This window comes from Capra hircus, chromosome 29, assembly GCF_001704415.2.
Source record: "Capra hircus breed San Clemente chromosome 29, ASM170441v1, whole genome shotgun sequence".
Classification (NCBI taxonomy): domain Eukaryota; kingdom Metazoa; phylum Chordata; class Mammalia; order Artiodactyla; family Bovidae; genus Capra; species Capra hircus.
This window is the reverse complement of record NC_030836.1, coordinates 18,643,497-18,659,176: the sequence shown is the minus strand read 5'-3', so window position 1 is coordinate 18,659,176 and position 15,680 is coordinate 18,643,497. Positions and strand designations below refer to the sequence as shown.

The 15,680-nt window shown below is 38.7% G+C and overlaps 1 protein-coding gene across 1 annotated transcript in view; it reads right to left on the bottom strand.

The window, feature by feature from the left end:
* The window catches only part of LOC102183767 (glycerophosphodiester phosphodiesterase domain-containing protein 4-like), a 116,755-nt gene that overhangs the window by 39,723 nt on the left and 61,352 nt on the right, over positions 1 to 15,680 (bottom strand). The window contains exons 11-12 of the mRNA XM_018042672.1: positions 3,438 to 3,659; positions 1,014 to 1,168 (exon numbers count right to left, since the gene is read on the bottom strand). Of these exons, the coding sequence (XP_017898161.1) occupies positions 1,014 to 1,168; positions 3,438 to 3,659 (377 nt within the window). The remainder of the gene's footprint in view (positions 1 to 1,013; positions 1,169 to 3,437; positions 3,660 to 15,680) is intronic.

Below are 15,680 nucleotides of genomic sequence, written 5' to 3'. Positions count from 1 at the left end.
TAGTGGCTGCGCTTTGCTGGAGCAGCTATGAAGAGATACCCTACATCCAAGGTAAGAGAAACCCAAGTAAGATGGTAGGTGTTGTGAGAGGGCATAGAGGGCAGACACACACAATCACAGAAAACTAGCCATCTGATCATATGGACCACAGCTTTGCATTCTAGCCCCCTATAATGAAAAGGACATCTTTTTGCGGTGTTAGTTCTAAAAGGTCTTGTAGGTCTTCATAGAACCGTTCAACTTCAGCTTCTTCAGTGTTACTGGTTGGGGCATAGACTTGGATCACCATGGTATTGAATGGCCTCTGTTGCAGCACTGAGCAAGTGTAGGCTAAAAGGGTATGCTAAATCTATAAATTTAGCTACATCTATATCTCAAAGGAAACTTTGTCTCTGATGAATTTAGAATTATCTGAAAAAAAACCTTAAAATCTAACAGAAAGGGAATATGGATTAATGTAAACAGTGATTAATAAACTTTAAAATCTTACTTTACTACCAGGTACTTTTAATTCTGAAAATGTATTTCTAATATTAACAATTATAAATGTGATGATTAATAATTTTTCTTTCTTCTCATACTTGTCTGTCTCAAATTTTTTAAAACAATGATTTAGCTATGTTATTTACTATTACTATAAGAGATCTGGATATTGGGATCACAAAGCCATTTATAAGGTACTGGAATCTGGAAGAGGAAATCAGTAACTTTTTGAGTTCTGACTTTATAATACTTACATTGTGTAAAAAGAAAAATACCAAGAATACTCAAAAGTGGGTTGATTGGAGGACAGGAGAAGGGGCCGTAAACTGTGTTCCAATAACAGAGTCTACCCTTTGATAAACGTTTTAGGGCAGATAGCGAGAAAAGGATAACAAGAGGAAATTTGGAAATTCCACAAAGATGGCTAAACCCAGAAATCCTGAGATGGGAGGGGGAACCTAAATTACTTGGCTAGGATGCAGATTTTGTGCAAGAAAGGCAATACATGCCAAGAGGGGTTAAACACTTACTTCAAGCCATTGTAGAACAACCTCTTATAGTCAACATTTATTCTAGTGATATTTTCTTTTCTAAGTTCTTCAATGGTGAATAACCGGCCAATGTGCTGAAAACCAGGAGCTTTGCTCCTGACATACTTCCTATCAGAACCTGGTAACCAAATAATCTGCAAGGAGAAACAGTAAGTCTTTCAGTGAAAAATCAGCTGTGTTGGTACAAACAGCCCCTTGTAGAATGGGAGGAGTCTCATTCAAGCATGGGTAACAGTCTATAGGGAGCAGAGATTCTAGTCTTTGATGAATGAGTTAACCTGCTCTAATGTTGTCCAGTGAACTCTTAAAATGGGGCTGTCACTAGTTTTGTTCTGGAGCTGAGTTTTCCCAGTTAACATCATGGGACCAAAGGTGACCTGTGTCACCACACTAGCTAAAGTGGATGAGGAGTTTGTAGGTGTGGATAAAGGGTCAGGATCATAAACATCTCCTCTGGCTGATGATGCTATAAATCATTTTTGAGAAGAGTCATTTTCTGCCAACAGGAGATGCTATTATGACTCATCTGTGGAAAGAGTTCTATTTGCAAAAAGACACATATTTGTTTCTCTCATAGCATTCTTCCACATTCTGAAAATTAAAGATATTTGGAATGACTGACAAAATGAAGAACATTCTGGAAATCATGATGAATGAATCTCTGTTCAAATAAGAACTTTCTATATCATAAATGAAAGCTGGTATTCAAAGCCTTAGTGTTCCATACTCAGGCCTTTTTCTAACAGATGTACACTGGTGATGATGCAGCTCACATCATATAGCCAATACATACATTCCCTTTTATTTCATTTGGTTTGGAACAGCAAACAGCCTCAATGTTTTCCCCACTGATATAAATTTAACTGGCTCATTCTTAGATTGGCACATGTATTGGGTTGACCAAAAATTTTGTTTTCTTTTTTTTTTTCCTGTAAGATGGCTCTAGCAGCACTTAGTTGTCTTTAACTTCATTTTGAACAATTTTCTTATATTGCACTGTAACAGCTGGCACTCATTAGTGAGTATTTAAAAAAACATAAATTTAGAGAATTTTTGTATAACCATTTTAATATTTAAAATTGAAGAAAAAGTCACATTTTTCACATATTACACTTTATCATTTCAAGAAAGATAAAAACACAACTGAAATACAAAAAAAAAAAAAAAAAAGATTTCTCGCTGGATGATCCTCCATGGTCATAAAGACCAGTTGAGGTTGAGAGCATCCAAATCAAGTGTAGAAAATCATTTTTACCACCTTGGTTATGTTAACTGCTTTGATGTTTGCATTCCACATAAATTAAGCAAAAAAAAAAAAAAAAAAAAAACCTTCCTGAAGGTATTTTTGCATGAGATTCTTTACTTAAACATAATGAAAATGTTATATATTAAAACATATGTGATGGGTGATGAAAAGTAGATTCTGTACAATAATGTGGAATTGAAGAGCCCATGGGGCCAGCAAAACGAACCACCACTAAACACACCAAAGGCTGGTGTTCATCCAAAGAAGGTGATAATGCATAGGGTGGGACTGGAAGGGAGTTCTCTGTTATGAACTCTTTCCAGAAAACCAAATGATTAATTATTCAAGTACAGTTCCCAATGAGACCAACTGAAAGCAGCACTCAACAACAAGCAATCAGAATTAGTCAACAGAAAACGAATAATCTCCCATCAGGATAATGCACCTGTTTTCTTGATGACCAGGTAAAAACTGTTACAGCTTAGGTGGGAAGTTCTGATTCATCTCTCATATTCAGCAGACATTGCATCTTTGGATTTCCATTTTTTTTTGTCTTTATAAAATTCTCTTAATGGAAAAAATTTCAGTTCCCAAGAAAACTGTAAATGGCACCTAGAACAGTTCTTTGCCCCCAAAAAATAAATTTTGGGGGGGTGAAATTATGAAGTTGCCTGAAAAATAGCAGAAGATAAGGCTTCCCAGGTGGCACAATGGTAAATAATCCACCTGCCAGTGCAGGAGTTGCAAGAGACATGGGTTTGATCTGTAGGCTGGAAAGAATCCTTGGAGTAGGAAATGGCAACCCACTCTAGTACATGGACAGAGGAACCAGGCAAGTTATACTCCATAGGGTTGCAGATAATCGGACATAATTGAGCACACACCTTTACCTTATTTTAAGTGAAACAGAACAGTGAATACATTGTTCAATAAACTTCTTGGTGAAAATGAAAAATGTCTTTTATTTTTACTTAAAAACCGAAGGAATTTTTGGCCAACCCCATAGCTATATAAGCAGCCAATTCCACTTCTCTAGGGAGTAGAATTGTTTAAGCATTCCAGGGAAGATCTACAAGGTTCATCAGGTTCAAATGCTATGCTCCTGAAATAAGTTACCCACTTCTCAACCTCTAGTGTGAATATTGAGATAGACATACCAGATGTTGCTCAATCTTAGAGTCAAGGATCACGCTTACTACAAGACGGATATATGATGATCTGGAAGGATGTGACTGTGGAGGAGCATTAAGATCAAATATAACCAACTTTTTTTCCTTCCGTGCAAGTTCCAATAACTCAGATAGTTTGGGAATCTTCTGATTTCTTGCTCTTTCCTTATCAGCCTCTGATAAGGGTTTCATACGAAAAAATGGTTTGATCTAAAAATAAGTACATCAGAGAAAACATTGGCTCCTATCAAAAGTATTTTCCAATTCTCATGCTTTTAGCCCCACACCCCGCCCTATCTCTGTGCTGATCCATTACCGTTCAACCCACCAGGTTTTCTGAAATACTGATCCTGAGACGAGAGTTGCCAAGAAGAGAAATAAAATATAATCTCCATAGCTAGTAATGGTATTTGCAATGATTTATTCTAGAACATAAAGGAAATACAATAATGTGGAATTAAAGAGACCATGTGGCCAGCAAAATGAACCTCCATTAAGCACATCAAAAGCCGGTCTGCATTCAAAAAAAGTGATGGTGTGTACAGTGGGATTCTAAGGGAATTCTTTATTATGAGGTCCTTCTAGAAAACCAAATGAATAATTCTGCAAGCACTGCTCCCAGTTAGACCAACTGAAGGCAGCAATCAACAAGCCTGTCACAATATGTTTATTTAAAAACAGAAATGCAACGAGTCAAAATGGTCATCTGAGGAGGCCTTACACATAGCTGAGAAAAGAAGAGAAGTGAAAGGCAAAAGAGAAAATGAAAGATATACCCATCTGAATTCAGCATTCCAAAAAAGAGCAAGGATAGATATGAAAGTCTTAAGTGAACAATGCAAAGAAATAGAGGAAAACAACAGAATGGGAAAGACTAATGATCTCTTCAAGAAAAGTAGAGATACTGAGGAAACATTTCACACTAAGATGGGCACAGTAAAGAATAGAAATGAAGTGGACCTAACAGAAGCAGAAGACACTAAGAAGGGGTGGCAAGAATACTCAGAAGAACTGTACAAAAAGGGTCTTCATGACCCAGATAACCACAATGGTGTGGTCACTCACCTGGGCCAGATATTCTGGAGTGTGAAGTCAAGTAGGCGTTAGGAAGCATTACTGCAAACCAAGCTAATGGAGGTGATGGAATTCCAGCTGAGCTACTTCAAATTCTAAAAGATGATGCTGTTAAAGTGCTGCACTCAAATGCCAGCAAATTTGGAAAAGTCAGCAGTGGCCACAAGACTGGAAAAGGTCAGTTTTTATTCTAATCCCAAAAGGGCAAAGCCAAAGAATGTTCAAACTACTGCACAATTGCACTCATTTCACATGCTAGCAAGGTAAAGCTCAAAATTCTCCAAGCGAGGCTTCAACAGTACATGACCCAACTTACAGTCTGGGTTTAGAAAAGGCAGAGGCAGATTCATGTTGATATTTGGCAGAAAACAACAAAATTCTGTAAAGCAATTATACTTCAATTAAAATAAATAAATTAACTTTAAAAAAAAAAGAAAACACAGAGGAACCGTAGATCAAATTGCCAACATCCACTAGATCATAGAAAAGCAACAGAATTCCAGAAAACCATCTACTTCTGCTTCATTTGACTGTGTGGATCACAACACACTGTGGAAAATTCTTAAAGAGATGGGAATACCAGACCACCTTACCTGCCTTCTGAGAAACCTGTATGCAGGTAAAGGAGCAACGTTTAGAACTAGCCATGGAACAACAGACTGGTTCCAAATTGGGAAAAGAGTACATCAAGGCTGTATACTGTCACCCTGCTTATTTAATTGATATATAGAGTATATCATGCAAAATGTCAGGCTGGACGAATCACAAGCTGGAATCAAGATTGCCAGGAGAAATATCAACAGCCTCAGATACGCACATGATCCCACCCAATGGCAGAAAGCAAAAAGGAATTAAAGAGCCTCCTGATGAAGGTGAAAGAGGAGAATGAAAAAGCTGGCTTAAAACTCAACATTCAAAAAACTAAGATCATGGCATCTGGTCCCATCACTTCATGGCAAATAGATGGGGAAACAGTGAGAGACTATTTTCTTGGGCTTCAAAACCACTGCTGATGGTGACTGCAATCATTAGATTAAAATCTTCTTTGGAAGAAAAGCCATGACAAACTTATAAAGAGTGTTCAAAAACAGAGACATCACTTTGGCAACAAAGGTCCGTCTAGTGAAAGGTATGGTTTTTCCAGTAGTCATGGATGCCAGAGTTGGATCATAAAGAAAGCTGAGAGCCGAAGAACTGATGCTTTCAAACTGTGCAGCTGGAAAAGACTGTTGAGAGTCCCTTGGACTGCAAGGAGATCAAACCAGTCAATCTTAAAAGAAATCAACCCTGAACACTCACTAGAAGAACTGATGCTGACATTGAAGATACAATACTTTGGCCACTGGATGCAAAGAGCTGACTCACTGGAATAGACCCAAATGCTGGAAAAATTAAGAACAGGAGAAGGGAACGACAGAGGATGAGGTGGTTGGATGGCACCATAGGTCAATGGACATGAGACTGTAACAACTCCGGGAGACAGTGAAGCTTGGTGTGCTGCAGTCCATGGGGTTAGAAAGATTCAGACAGGAATGAACAACTGAGCAACAATTCTATAACATAGAACCTTCTGTATTTGCACTGAAGGGTATTCTTATTCTTCTCTAGACCTCCCTTTTCAACCTTGTTTTTAAACTTAAGATAACAAAATTCATATTTTCTTTCATTGGTTACCCACATTTTCTCTGTTTTAGTTATTAGTAGTAAAAAAAAAAAAAAAGACCAGCTTCAGACTAAATTGGACTCAATTTCCACTCTATCACTTATTTGCCTTCCTTGTTGTGTGTGTGTGCATGTGTATGTGTGCACGCACAACGCACCCTCTGTCATGTTTGACTCTTTGCAACCCCATGGAATATAGCCCAATCTGCCTGGCTCCTCTGTTGACTGGATTTTCCTGGGAAAAATGCTGGAGTGGGTTGCCATTTCCTTCTCCAAGGGATCTTCCTTGCCATACTCAAGTGTTAAAATCCTTTCCTCTATTTGCAAAGTTTAGCTCAAATGATACCTCCTTCATGAAGACGTCCTCAAATATTTCTAAACTAAAGAGAGCTTGATGGCATTCAACTCCAATGGTTCATTTTTAAACCTCTTTAATACTGCTCTCTATTCTTGTTTGTATAGGTCTTACACCAAATTCAAATTCTGGCTTCATACGCTCTTGCTTTGAAACCTTGATAAAATCACTTATATTCTCAAAGTCTCTATTATCCAAACTATACAATGTGGAGGAATAATCTACATATTTCTCAGGGTTATTTTGTTTATTGAATATGATAAAATACTTTCTAGGTCTAGGAGAATGTCTTGTACACAGAATATTGTGCAATTCACAATAGTTCCCTCACTCTACTGCTTCTCCTGACTGCAACTTTCTCAACCGTCACTTTTTTGTATATTACACAGCATTTCATCCTACACCTCGGTCCATATATATGTTGCCTATATTGAACTTAGTAGATGGCTACTTTTACCATCTTTGCCAATTTTAGATCACTTGTTGGTGAAGCTGGTGAGAGAAGGAATTTCTCTCGGAGGAATGGAACAGTAGCTGCCTCACATTTTCTCAAGACTAAAATATGCTCTCTTTGTCTCCACACAATTTTTTTCTTCACACTTATTCCACTGTTTATATTTGTTCCCATTCCTATTCATGAAAAACAGAAACCAAAAAGACCTTCAGTGGCCTCAAAATATCTACTCAACAGTCATCTTTGCTGAACTTGTGCACCTTCATGATCTTCCAGATAAGCACAAATCTTTTCTCTTTATAAGTACTCAGAACAGGAGGCCAAGGTCTAAATCTACCAACAAGTTAACACACATCAAAGACTCATTGTTTAAGGCCTATTCCTTGATCTAGGAGTAACACTTCTTATTTTTGCCTCAGGAAAAAAAAAATGCAGTCTTGGCCACATTAGTCATCTACTCATAGCCTGTACGATGAGACTTTGGAGGAAAGGTTTTAGCAGATCATCATATAACACCGAATGCTCTGACTAAAGTCCTTAGACAGGGGCCTCTTTCACAGAAGACAGACCAGTCTATGGAATTCACATATTCCATCACTGATGTGTAGCATCTGACCCCCAATTCTGAAAAGAAACACTAGATCAACTTATGTTTTGAGCTTCATAATGGCAAACTGGTAGTATCAACTAAGCTCAAGTGGGTATTTCTTCAAATCTTCCATGATACAACTCACCACAGTAGGGAAAAATTGATTATAGTATTATTTTTTTTTTGACTGTGCAGGGTCTTTGTTGCTGTGTGTGGGCTTTCTCTAGCTGGGGCGAGTGGGGGCTGCTCTCTAGCTGCGCAGCACAGGCTTCTCCTTGCAGTGGCTTCCATTGCTGCGGAGTATGGGATCTAGAGCATGCAGGCTTCCATAGTTATGGTACATGGGCTTATTTGCCATGCAGCATGTAAACTCTTCCCGGACAAGAGATTAAACCTGTGTCGCCTGGATTGGCTGGTGTATTCTTAACCACTGGACCACCGGGTAAGTCTAAAGTCACTATAGTATTAAATAAAGATGGATGGGGTAGCTTTCTAAGACATCAGAAGATATGAGCAGTTCTTCCCTAATCTATAACCAACAGAATCCTAGAAAAACTATGAAGGTCAGACATGAATTGGAACCTTGTGACAAAGGATCCTTTAAGGATCTCCAAATAAATTTTATTCAATTTCTTCCCTCTGTGGGTTATGAATTTCTACCAGTGATTATGTGCTTATTTGGGTTATTATGTATTTGTGTTCTTTACCTAAGCCATTCCAACCTAGCTATTTAGTGAGAGGTAAAAACATTTTTTTGGGAGTTTTACTTTAAATTAGGTAAAGCTTTGCTCCTTCCTAAAATAATTTCCTGTCCTTAAACACACAATACTCTTGAAAAGCGGGAAGAATGCATGACATGTAAAAAACTGCAATCAGCCAAACTTCAGATGCTCTTGACATTCCATACCCTCAAAGACCACTCATTTTCTCTTTGACCTTGTGTTCTTTCCCATCAGGTAATCCTAGACTTGTTATTATTTAGTCTCTAAGTTGTGTTGACTCTTTGCGACCCCATGGACTGCAGGACACAAGGTTTCCCTGTCCTTCACTATCCAAAAATCCTAAATTATCTTCTGTCAGCTAATCACTTGCAGGCCTACATTTCAGAAATATCTCTACACTAGCTATAATTTACCAAGGCTCTTTCAGGCAAATATTATAAGGGATTAGGCAATATATCTCACTCCTATAATTAACAGAATGGCTCTTTTCCTTGCCAACCACCTCATCAGTGAAATCTAGTGTATAGAAAACAACTCATAGAAAGACTGCCTTTGAACATCACCGGAAAGGACCACATCGAATACATAGAATACTCTTAACTCAATAGAGCCATTAAAGCAGAAAGAATTGATCCCTGGATACACATTTCCCAAGCAAAATCACAATACCTGTCTGACAACAATTGGAAAGTGATACCCATTAGCAATGATAAACCCAGGTTTCCCAGAGAACCATAGAAGTCAACAGTACAGTTCAATTGATCAGTTGTGTCTGAATCTTTGCAACCCCATGGACTGCAGCACACCAGGCTTCCCTGTCAATCACCAACTCCCGGAGCCTGCTCCAACTCATGTCCATTGAGTCGGTGATGGAGTCCAGCCATCTCATCCTCTGTCCTCCCCTTCTCCTCCTGCCTTCAGTCTTTCCCAGCATCAGGCTCTTTTCCAGTGAGTCGGTTTTTCAGATCAGGTGGCCAAAGTATTGGAGCTTCAGCTTCAGCATCAGTCCTTCCAGTGAATATTCAGGGTTGATTTCCTTTACAATTGACTGGTTGGATCTCCTTGCAGTCCAAGGGACTCTCAAGAGTCTTCTCCAACACCACAGTTCAAAAGCATCTATTCTTCAGAATTAAGCTTTCTTTATGGTTCAACTCTCACACCCATACATGACTGCTGGAAAAAGCATAGCTTTGACCAGACAGACTTTTGTCAATAAAGTAATGTTTCTGCTTTTTAATATGCTGCCTGCTGTTTTTTAATATGCAACATATGCTGCCTATGCTGCCTGGTTGGTTATAGCTTTTCTTCAAAGGATCAAGCATCTTTTAATTTCACAGCTGCTGGCACCATCTGCAGTGATTTTGGAGCCCCCCAAAATAGTCTGTCACTGTTTCCATTGTTTCCCCATCATTTGCCATGAAGCGATGGGACCAGATGCTGTGATCTTTGTTTTTTTTTGAATGTAGAGTTTTAAGCCAGCTTTTTCACTCTTCTCTTTCACTTTAATCAAGAGGCTTCTCCATTCCTCTTTGCGTTCTGCTCTAAGGGTGGTGTCATCTGCATATCTGAGGTTATTTATATTCCTTCCAGCAGTCTTGATTCCAGCTTGTGCCTCATCCAGCCTGGCATTTTGCATGATGTACTCTGCATATAAGTTAAACAAGTAAGGTGACAATATACAGCCTTGATGTACTCCTTTCCCAATCTGGAACCAGTCCATTGTTTCATGTCCAGTTCTAACTGTTGTGTCTTGACCTGCGTGCAGATTTCTCAGGAGGCAGGTCAGGTGGTCTGGTATTTCCATCTCTTTATGAGTTTTCAAGTTTGTTGTGATCCACACAGTCAAAGGCTTTGGTGGAGTCAATAAAGCAGAAGTAGATGTTTTTTCTGGAACTCTCTTGCTTGACATCTCCAATGGATGTTGGCAATTTGATCTCTGGTTTTTCTACCTTTTCTAAATTCCACTTGAACATCTGGAAGTTCTCAGTTCACATCCTGTTGAAGCCTTCCTTGGAGAATTTTGAGCATTACTTTGCTAGCGTGTGAGATGAGTGCAATTGTGTGGTAGTTTGACCATTCTTTGGCATTGCCTTTCTTTAAGACTGGAATAAAAACTGACCTTTTCCAGTCCTGTGGCCACTGCTGAGTTTTTCAGACTTGCTGGCAAATTGAATGCAGTACTTTAACAGCTTTGTGTAATAGCTAAATGAACAGAAGTCAACAGCTGTCCCAACATCCTTGACACAAGCAAACAGCTACATGAAGTAGCACAGCTTTCATCAAAGAGCCTTGGGCAAAGATTCTCCTGTTAAACGCCAGACTCTCCTTTGAATATTTTCATTCCTCAACTTTCTGGCCATATTTTCTTTATTGATTTAAGCTTATATACTTTTAAAGAATTTGTTTAGGCTGCATGGGGGCTATTTTCTAGTTGCAGTGCACAAACTTCTCATTGAGATGGCCTCATTTGTGTGGAGCATGGGCTTTAGGTCACGCGAGCTTTAGTAGTTACAGCACGTGGGCTCAGTAATTGTGCCACATGGGTAGTTGCCCCACAGCATGAGGAATCTTTCCAGGCCAGGGATCAAACCCATTTCCTCTACATCAGCAGGTGGATTCTTAACCACTGGACCATCAGGGAAGTCCTAAGGTTATATACTTTTGATTTCACCTATCATATTTCTCTTACTAAAAGTAATAATTTGCTTAACTCTAAGCTTTTCTACATAATCATCACTCTAACTGTAATTAAGCTTCTCCAAGATGTTACTAGCTTAGACAATTTGAAATTTTATTAATAATGATTATTTTCATGTATGTATTTAATGATTATTTAGTGATTATTTCATGTATCTAACAATTATTCATTTAGGTACTACACTCTTCATGTAATACCTAAATGAAAAGAAACATCTCTGACCTAGAAGAAAATAAAATGTACTTTCGGTGTAATAGTTGAATGATTGTTATGACAATTCTCAAAGGAAACATACTCAAAGTTTACCAAAGTTGATAGTATTTTTCTTATATAACTCCTGTGTTCTTTAAATATGTGGCAATCGGGCTTTTTGCTGGTAACACAGGGCAGGGTTATATAGTCTATGGGCCTGTTAGACCTCTCCAACTGCAGGACTCTCCAAACCCTCAGTAAACCATATCTGCTTAATAAGCATATGAAGGAATAACATATTTCCTACGAAAGAGCCTTCTAAGGATATGGATCCCACCACCAGGAACTGAATAATCAGAGGTGATTTTAAAAATGTGTGTTTCACTTTGTTTGATGTGATAAATGACATAACCCAAGCCTTAGATGTACAACATAACAGTTTAAATCCCTTAGCCTGAGGGCTGCTGTGCTTAGTCACTTAGTACTTTCTGACTCTTTGTGACCCCATGGTGTGTAGCCTGCCAGGCTCCTCTGTCCATGGAGATTCCTCAAGGAAGAATACTGGAGTGGGTTGCCAAGCCCTCCTCCAGGGCCTCTTCCCAACCCAGGGATCAAACCCAGGTCTCCCGCATTGTAGACAGATTCTTTACCAGCTAAGCTACCAGGGAAGCCCTTAGCCTGAGTAGTTATCAAAAATAGTGAAGCCCTGAACTTATTTTTGTTAACACCACTGCTAACACTTCATGTTGTACCAGATTAAAGATCAACTGTGGCTTGATTAGGGACAGGTTTATTAAATGCAGTCTATTGCCTTCGTTTTGTGGCAGTGGATGCTACTTGCAATGCAGTGTTTCAGGATATTTAACTTAAAAGTGCCATTATCTGTACATTTTCAATGACACTGACAGAGACGAAAGGAGTGTAAGATTTACTTACTAAGCCCTAAATACTAGATAATCATTCATTCAGCAGGCATACTCTGCATGCTCCTAAAACACAAATCCTATTATCAAAATATTCAGTTTAGTAAGGGAGATAACACAGAGACAAATAAAACATAAGTTTCCTGACAGTTGTCACTGAAAATTATTTTGGGCTCTTAGAATTGGACTGTGGTAACAATAAGATGGTCTGGTCTGGTATTCCCCTCTCTCTAAGAGCTTTCCACTCTTTGTCATGATCCACACAATTAAAGGCTCCAGTGTAAGGGAGGTCAACCCTGAATATTCACTGGAAGGACTGATGCTGAAGCTCCAGTTTTGGTCATCTGATGCAAACAGATAACTTCTTAGAAAAGTCCCTGATGCTGGGAAAAACTGAGGCCAGAAGAAGAAAAGGACCTCAGAGGATGAGATGGCTAGATGGATCACTGATGCAATGAATATGAACTTGGGCAAACTCCGGGAGATGGTGAGGGACAGAGAGGCCTGGTGTGCTGCAGTCCATGGCATTGCAAAGGGTCGGACATGACTGGGCAACAGGACAACAACAGTAAGATGCAATGTGCAAAAAATAGAAAGAAAGAAACAGAAAATGCACTATTTAATTTGACCACAGGATATATTAAAAATGAGAAAACTAAAGCTTAAAAAATAATCACAAGTACAATTTTCAACTAACAGGTAAACTGGAAGTGACATGTCCAGTCATTGAGCCCAACAGTGACTGAAAACTTTCGGTCATTATTGCTTCAAATATTTCTTCTGTTCTTTTCCCTCATTCTTCTCCATTTGGTTTTTTTATTACATATATGTTATATCTTTTGTAATTGCCCCACAATTTTTGGCTATTCTGACTTGCCCTTTTTGTTCACTTTCTTCTTTGCATTTCCATTTAGGAAGTTTCTAGACATCTTCAACGGCACTGATTTCTTCCTAATCCTTGATGAGGATGAGCCCATCAGAGGCATTCTTCATTTCTATTAAATGTTTTTGCTTTGGAAGCTGTTCATTTGATTCTTTCTTAGAGCTTCTGTTTACATCTCTCTGCTTACATTGCCTCTTTTCTTACATGCTGTCTACTTTCTTCATTAGAGCCCTTAATATAATAATCATGGTTATTTTATATTTGCTGATATATCCAAAATCTGTATTATATCTGAATCTGGAAGTGATACTTGCTTTGTCTCTTCATACTGTGCTTATTCTTATTCTTTAGACTATTTTAGAATTTTTTGTTGGAAGCTGGACATGATGTAATGGATAAAAGAAACTGAGATAATCATGCTTTTAGTGTGAGCTCTTATGTGAATCTACTATGACCTGAACTATGATTAATGTTTGCTGCAGCTGTAGGTACCATAGGATACAGTTTCCTTGTTTTAGTTTGTGTCCTACCCTATTTCTGTGGTTTTCTTAAGAACTCCTTCTTAAACACAGTCTGTGTTGCAGCTTTCAGTCATAATCCACTTTTGTTATACTGAAGCCCTGTTCATGTACTGGTAAGGTATTGGGGAAGGAAAGCATTCTATAATCTTATGATTAAATCTTAATTTTTTCAGTGGGTTTGAGTCTTTGAGCTATGCCTCAGAAGCATTTCTTAGCATTTTATCTCCACCCTTACATGAGACAAAAAAGCTAGAAGGAAATAGAGTTGGTTAATTGCCCTTCTGGTATGTTAAATGAGGTTCTGCTAAAGTGGTTCCCCTTGGAAGCACTTTGTAATGGAGAACATGATGTATTGACAAAAATAAGCAAACGGGACCTAATTGAACTTAAAAGCTTTTGCACATGAAAGGAAATTCTAAGCAAGGTGAAATGACAGTTCTCAGAACGGGAGAAAATAATAGCAAACAAAACAACTGACAAAGAATCAATCTCCAAAATAATCAAGCAGTTCATGCAGCTCACTACTAGAAAAATAAACAACCCAATCAAAAAGTGGGCAAAAGACCTAAACAGACATTTCTCCAGAGAAGACATACAGATGGCTAACAAACACATGAAAAGATGCTCAACACCACTCATTATTTTAGAAATGCAAATCAAAACCACAATGAGGTATCATCTCATGCAAGTCAGAATGGCCATCATCAAAATGTCTACAGACAATAAATGCTAGTGAGGGTATGGAGAAAAGGGAACCCTCTTAACCTGTTGGCAGGAATGCAAACTGATACAATCATTATGGAGAAGAGTATGGAGATTCCTTAAAAAACTAGGAATAAAACTACCATAGGACCCAGCAATCCCACTACTGGGCATATACCCTGAGGAAACCATACCCTTGTGTTTAATGCAGCACTATTTACAACAGCTAGGACATGGAAGCAACCTAGATGTCCGTCGGCAGGTAATGGGTAAGGAAATTATGGTGCATGGGTGCTGAGTCGCTTCAGTCATGTCCATCTCTGTGCAAGACTATGAACTGCAGCTTGCCAGGCTCCTCTGTCCATGGAATTTTCCAGGCAAGAATGCTATAGTGGGTTGCCATTCTCTCCTCCAGGGGATCTTCCTGACCCAGGGATTGAACCTACATCTATTACATCTAACCTGCATTGGCAGGCAGGTTGTTTACCACTAGCAGCACCTGGGAAACACAAGGCAGCTGTGGTACATATGCACAATGAAATATTACTAAGTTATGAAAAGAAACACATTTGAGTCAGTTCTAATGAGGTGGATGAACCCTGAGCCTATTATACCGAGTCAAGTAAGTCAGAAAGAGAACAATAAATGTCATATATTAACACAAATATATGGAATCTAGAAAGATGGTACCAACATTCCTATATGTAGGACACCGAAGAAGGCACAGACATGAAGAACAGACTTTTGGACTCAGTGGGAGAACGAGCGGGTGGGATGATTTGAAGGAATACCATTGAAACATACATTACCATATGCAAACAGATAGTCAGTGGGAGTTTGATGTATAACACAGGGTACACAAAGCTGGTGCTCTGTGACAAGCTGGAGAGCTGGGGTAGGGAAGGAGGTGGGAGGGGGGTTCAGGATGGAAGGGACACATGTATCCCTATGGCTGATTCATACTGATGTATGGCAAAAAAACATCATAATATTGTAAAGTAATTATTCTGCAATTAAAAAAAAATTTTTTTTAAGAGCTACTTTATCCTCCTCCAGCCCAAAACAGGAGAGGGTTTTTTGTTTGTTTTTCATCACTCTTAAAAACAAGAACCTGACAGAGCTCCTAGAAGGAAAAGCCATAAAAGTATGGGGGCCTCTATAAAATTAGGCCTGCAAGAGTTTTCAAGTCTCAAGACAGTCCACAGTCAGCCTCCAGTAATTATTCAAAATGACCTCCTAGGTAAACTACTTATACCTGCTGCTGGCTCCAGTGGCTTCTACTTCTGGAAACTTGATTTTGATTGTGATTCTCTACTTATCTGTCTTTCCAGATTTCAGATGGCTGATTTGCCTTGTGACTTCATTTCTCAGACAGGTCTAAGAGTCATTTATTTTCAAGTTGGCTTTTTTCTCTTGTTTTAAGGATAGGATTGACAACTTCCAAGCTCTTTGTATG